Here is a 5,320-nt window from a genome sequence, read left to right as displayed (position 1 = left end):
GGCTCTGGTGCCTGGAGCAGCTCCTCCCCCTCCTTCTTCACTGACCTTGGTGTCGCCATGTTGTTTTCCCTCACATGTTCTCACCTTCTCTTCTCTGACTAGAAGCAAAACCTTGTGACTTTGTTTTGATTTTCTTCTTAAATATGTTATCACAGAGGCATGATTGGCCCAGTTTTGGCCAGCAGCATGTCCATCTTTCAGAGCCATCAGAGATTGGCTCTGCTGAACATGATGGAAGCTTCCAGGAGCTTCTCACAGGAGCCACCTCTGTGGCCCCCCTGCTACCAAAAACCAGGCTGTGCAAAAACAATACACTGTGTTACCTATTATTGACTACAGAAGTGGAGCCAAACTTACCAAATCCATGAACATAATACTGACTTCTGCACAAAGACTGCTTACTGGCAGGAACAAAAGTAGCTGGTAAGAAAACTGTGCTGCTGTTGTTGAAAAGGAAGCTCTGGCTTTGCTGTCCAGAAAATGAAAACCCTGCCCCTGTAGATGTAGAAAGTATTCAGAATGTAGTGCTTTGACAAATATATTGCCATAAAAGCTTGTGTTGCTTACCAGGAAAATCACCTTCTTGCCATCACAATTACTTGCCTTAATTGATGATATAGAGTTCAGATAGAGAACGGAAAATATGGCAGTTGCTGCCTTTGCTTATCTTCACCAAATGCCTGGCCAATTATGTGGAATCAGCTGCCTGCATTAGCCTCAGAGAGCAGGTTAAGGTTGTATGATGAAGACTTCTGTAGTTGGATAGCATGAGATCTGAAAACTACATGGCCTAATGGTCCCAAACATCCTGATACAGCTGTACTGCTATACTTCAGACTGCAGCAAAATTTTCATTATAACATGGGTGTGACCTGGAGGAGGCATGGTGTCAGTTGTCTTACAGTTTGTATTCCATTCCTTTCCTTCTTAAAGGTGATATGGCAGGGGGATTGGACTAGATGATTTCCACAAGTCCCTTTCAACCCTAACTATTTGTGATATGCTCACATGTTCATTGTTTTAATGCAAATATTCTTCCAGTGGATATCCCTCAATTTATGTTAGAAAATATTTTAGTTCATCAGCTCAAATTCTGGTGTATTGTTTTGTGTTTTGTGGTTTTTCATTTTGGTTGTTTGGTCATTTTTTTACTTGCCATAAGAAAGGCTTGGACATTAAAAAATCTATGCTAATCAAAGTGCTGGAAGCAGCTCTTCAGCCCAAGCCTGTGGTATATTTAGGATAAACTTAAGTCAGAATTTTTTGAGTAGATTTCTTTTGTTGTCTGAATGCTTTGCTTTTCCTTGGATAAACCTGTGTTAAACGTGTAGGTGTTAATAGGCCATGTTAAATGTAAGAAAATTCACATTTCTCATCTTGCTCAGGTATGTATGGTAAAGTAATTTTGGATATGTGCCTACTATCTAAGAAATGTAGCTTTTATTTCCGCTGCTCTTGTGACTTCCATACCAGCACACACTCAGTTGCTGCATGTGACTTCATTCTTTACTGTCTGTATACCCACCCCATACAGAGGTAGGACTTTGATCCCTTTCTCTTTTTAAAGGAATAGTGCAATATACAGAGAATGTGGATTATCAATATATATAATGGGTTGGCAGACAGGATCAGCTTAAACACAATGTATCTTTTATGACTTGTCTCCAGTTACTTGGTTATATTAATCATATGGGTTATTTATGTGATACGTGATGTTATAAATCTGATAATGTTTTAAATGAGAGCAAAGAATTTATATTCTAGCTGTAGTGGTAAGTTTCAGCTAGCAGAGTTTTATTTTCTGGCAAAAACCTCTATTCTACCTCTTTTGTATGGCAGGCAAGAAATGTTTGAAAAGACTGTTAATCATTAATAATTCTGTTGATGGTATGGCAGCCTTAGTATTAGTGCTTTCTTCAGTTTCAGCACAGTGTAATCATTGTGTTTATTCCAGCCAAACTTTGCTTTGTCTTACAGCATTGACTTGGTAACACTGCTTCAAAAGCCCAAAAAGCCTGTGACCTTTACCCAAGAGACAGAAGGCAACTCATTTGAGGCTCCCCAGCAACAGACCTTTGGCCAAGCCCTAGTCTTCACAAATTCTCAGCACAGCACCCAGATGGCATCAGGAACTGGTAGCTCCAGTGCTGTAAACTCTTATCCTCCTCAAAGTCTGGTAAAAATATCTTATGCTTTCTAAATATTCTGAATGAGTAAATATTTCAGGTTAAGTAACTTTTCCAGTACTGGTCATTTAATGAGATGGTTGGGTATTTATAAAATTCAGGTTGCAAATGTTGAAGGAATTCTTAATTTCATTCCTTCCATTCACACACACACAAAATAAAGTTTACCTTTTTTTTCTGGTTTTGCTAAGTAGTTGTTTCTCAGTTCACATGAAGTATTTGTATTAATTTTTGAGTAGAGAGCAGATGCATTTACTGCATGCTGATTTAGGATGAAATCACTTGTTTCTAGTGAAGAGTTCTCTGCCAGAAAACTTTGATGTGTTATTTGCAAACACATCTCTGACTACTTTTTGTGGAAACCTGATTATTTCTGAGTCAGTTGTGAGGGCTTGAAATTGGGCACTTGAACTGATTTTCACAGAATAAATGTAACTATTAGTAAATGCATGCTATTTTAAGATGCATGGATTAAAGTAAATCAGTATTGTCGTAGTCAGTGATGAAGTTATATCAGTGATAACCAGAGAGGGTCTGGTCATATGCTCCAACTGCTGATTTTTTTATTGGTCATAAGCTAAAACACAAGAAGTGATGCCTCAACACGAGGAAGAACTTCTTTACATTGAGGGTGGCAAAGCACTAGAACAGCTGCCCAGGGAGGGTGTAGTCTCCCTCTCTGGAGATGTTCAAAACCCACCTGGACATGCTTCTGTGTCACCTGCTCTGGGTGACCCTGCCTTGGCAGGGAGTTGGACTGGATGATCTCCAGAGGTCCCTTCCAACCCTAACAATTCTGTGATTTATTAGTAATTTCGAACTGAAGAGGTTTTGGTTGCTGCCAAATAGCAGCTGTAGGCATTGACCCTATGGTTATGGTTATGTTCAAATTATTTATTAAATACTCAACTCCTCTCTTTCCCCCTTTGTTTTTTGTCTCTCGGTAGTCTGCAGTCCTTTGTTCTGGCTTTGAAGAACGTGGGTCTCCTAAATTGACAACCTCTACTGGATCCCAAATCTTGGACCAATTGAAATCTCCAGGTTTGGGTCAGTTTACCTCTCAACAAAACAATAATAGTTCTACTACCACTACCACATCATCCTGGGATCTAAAACTGCCTATTACCCAGGCCTCAGTCCTTAGTCAGTTTGGTAAGTGCTTTGACATAGCTTTCTCTCTCTGTTAGCCTATAAGATTTCTTAATGCCAACAGCAATTTAAAATGGCCTTAAATGAAAAGCTTTTTTAAAAAAACATAATCCTAATAATATAATTGGTTACAGCATTGTGTTACACTTAGTTGCTGGTAATAGACAGTATATCACAAACTAAGTTTTGAGAGGCTTAAGTCTATCTATAAATGTCATTGAATCTTTAGAGGTTGTTGAGCCTTCATGTAATGACATCTTTGATTTAATGTGCTTAAATATTTAAGTGGAATTTTGATGTGACTTTGTGTCGTGGTTTAACCCCAGCCAGCAACCAAGCCCCGTGCAGCTGCTCACTCCCTCTCCCACCAGTGGGATCTGGGAGACAATCGGAAGGGTAAAAGTGAGAAAACTCGTGGGTTGAGATAAAGATAGTTTTATAGGGAAAGCAAAAGCCACACACTCAAGCAAAGCAAACTAAGGAATTCATTCACTGCTTCCCATGGGCAGGCAGGTGTTCAACCATCTCCAAGAAATCAGGGCTCTGTCATGTGTAATGGTGACTTGTGAAGACAAACACCATCACTCCAAACATCCTCCCCTTTCTCCTTCTTCCCCCATCTTATATACTGAGCATGATGCCATTTGGTCTGGAATATCCCTTTGGTCAGTTGGGATCACCTGTCTGGGTTGTGTCTCCTCCTAACCTCCCATGCACCCCCAGCCCCCTCCCCAGTGTGGCTGTACAAGGAGCAGAAAAGGCCTTGACTCTATGCAAGCCCTGCTCAGCAATAACAAAAACATCTCTTTATTATCAACCCCGTGTTCAGCACAAATCCAAAACACAGCCCCATACCAGCCACTGGGAAGAAAATTACCCCAGCCAAAACCAGTACACTTTGTTTCTCAACAAATTCTGGAAAATACCTATTTTTAGTATGCCTATGCTGCTTCTAGGTTGTACCATATTTTTTCCTTTTCCCCAATTTTTTCTCTTCTATTCATTGCGTGAATTTTGAATGAGTAATACATAATTTCTTCATAATGTGCATCACATCTCAGCATTCTTTCCCTAGTGTGAAGTCTATGTGTGCTGAAAATGATGCAGGTTACACATTTTGTCTATTCATAATTGTATGGATTTTTCATTTAATTGAGTAAAATTAGTAGAAACAGTGAAAATGACACCAACTTGGTTTTACAGTGTAGTTCCTAGCAGTATTCTCACTGTGAAGAGTGATAGCTCTTGTATCTCTCTTGTGTGTATGAGTGTATGTTTCCAGATAGATAAGCAGCCAATTTGGTAGCAGTTATAGTCTTTGACATGCAGAAATTCTGAAAAAATGTTTATGTACATTTTAAGTTGCTTTTTAATACACTTCAACTGGATAAAAAAACCTTCACACTGCAAATTCTGTGGATCTCTTACAGTTGTTGACCAGTGCTCTGAGATACTTTCGGTGTCTGAAAATATGAAAGGGGAAGTCTTGGGGAAAAAACCTGTCAGCATCCAGTGTCTCTTGACTTTCAGCCATATTGAGATGGTAGATGACTTCCTATTTCTGTTGAAAATCTTTTCTTTTGTAGGGGCAGGGGAATCCTAACTCATAATACCACTAAGTTGCAACTCTAGACCCCTTGGAAGTAATCACATTTTATCGGCACAGTTAATTGCAGTAAAACTTGCAGTGTTTGACTAAAATAATCCATAACAGTTTTTGAGGCCTAATGTGTGATAATGTTACGTGACTGTATGAATAGGTTTGGTTTTATATTTTTTAAGAAAGCCAAGGCAAGCAGCTCTGGTGCAGGTACATTTTGCAGCAGAGCAGGGGATCTATGGGAAGACGTTGGTGATGGTGTCCTGAGCTGGGGAAACCCCAGGAGAGCACTGAGACCCATCAGGAGCCAGCAGCTTGCACAAGAGTGGCTGATGAGGCATGGGCAGGGCCAGAAGTAATGGTGGCCCACCCTCTGTGGCACTTA

The 5,320-nt window shown here is 39.9% G+C and overlaps 1 protein-coding gene across 1 annotated transcript in view; it reads left to right on the top strand.

Moving 5' to 3' along the window:
• The window catches only part of LOC103617962 (ubiquitin-associated protein 2-like), a gene marked incomplete at its 3' end in the record, with an annotated part of 124,966 nt that extends 121,628 nt beyond the window's left edge, over window positions 1-3,338 (top strand). Inside the window, exons 10-11 of the mRNA XM_017737660.1 lie at window positions 1,978-2,176; window positions 3,134-3,338. Coding sequence (XP_017593149.1) covers window positions 1,978-2,176; window positions 3,134-3,338 — 404 coding nt within the window. The remainder of the gene's footprint in view (window positions 1-1,977; window positions 2,177-3,133) is intronic.
• Between the last annotated feature and the right edge of the window lie 1,982 nt (window positions 3,339-5,320).

The sequence above is a fragment of the Corvus brachyrhynchos genome, unplaced genomic scaffold (genome assembly GCF_000691975.1).
Source record: "Corvus brachyrhynchos isolate BGI_N302 unplaced genomic scaffold, ASM69197v1 scaffold356, whole genome shotgun sequence".
NCBI lineage: Eukaryota > Metazoa > Chordata > Aves > Passeriformes > Corvidae > Corvus > Corvus brachyrhynchos.
This window is presented reverse-complemented; position numbering and strand designations above follow the sequence as displayed.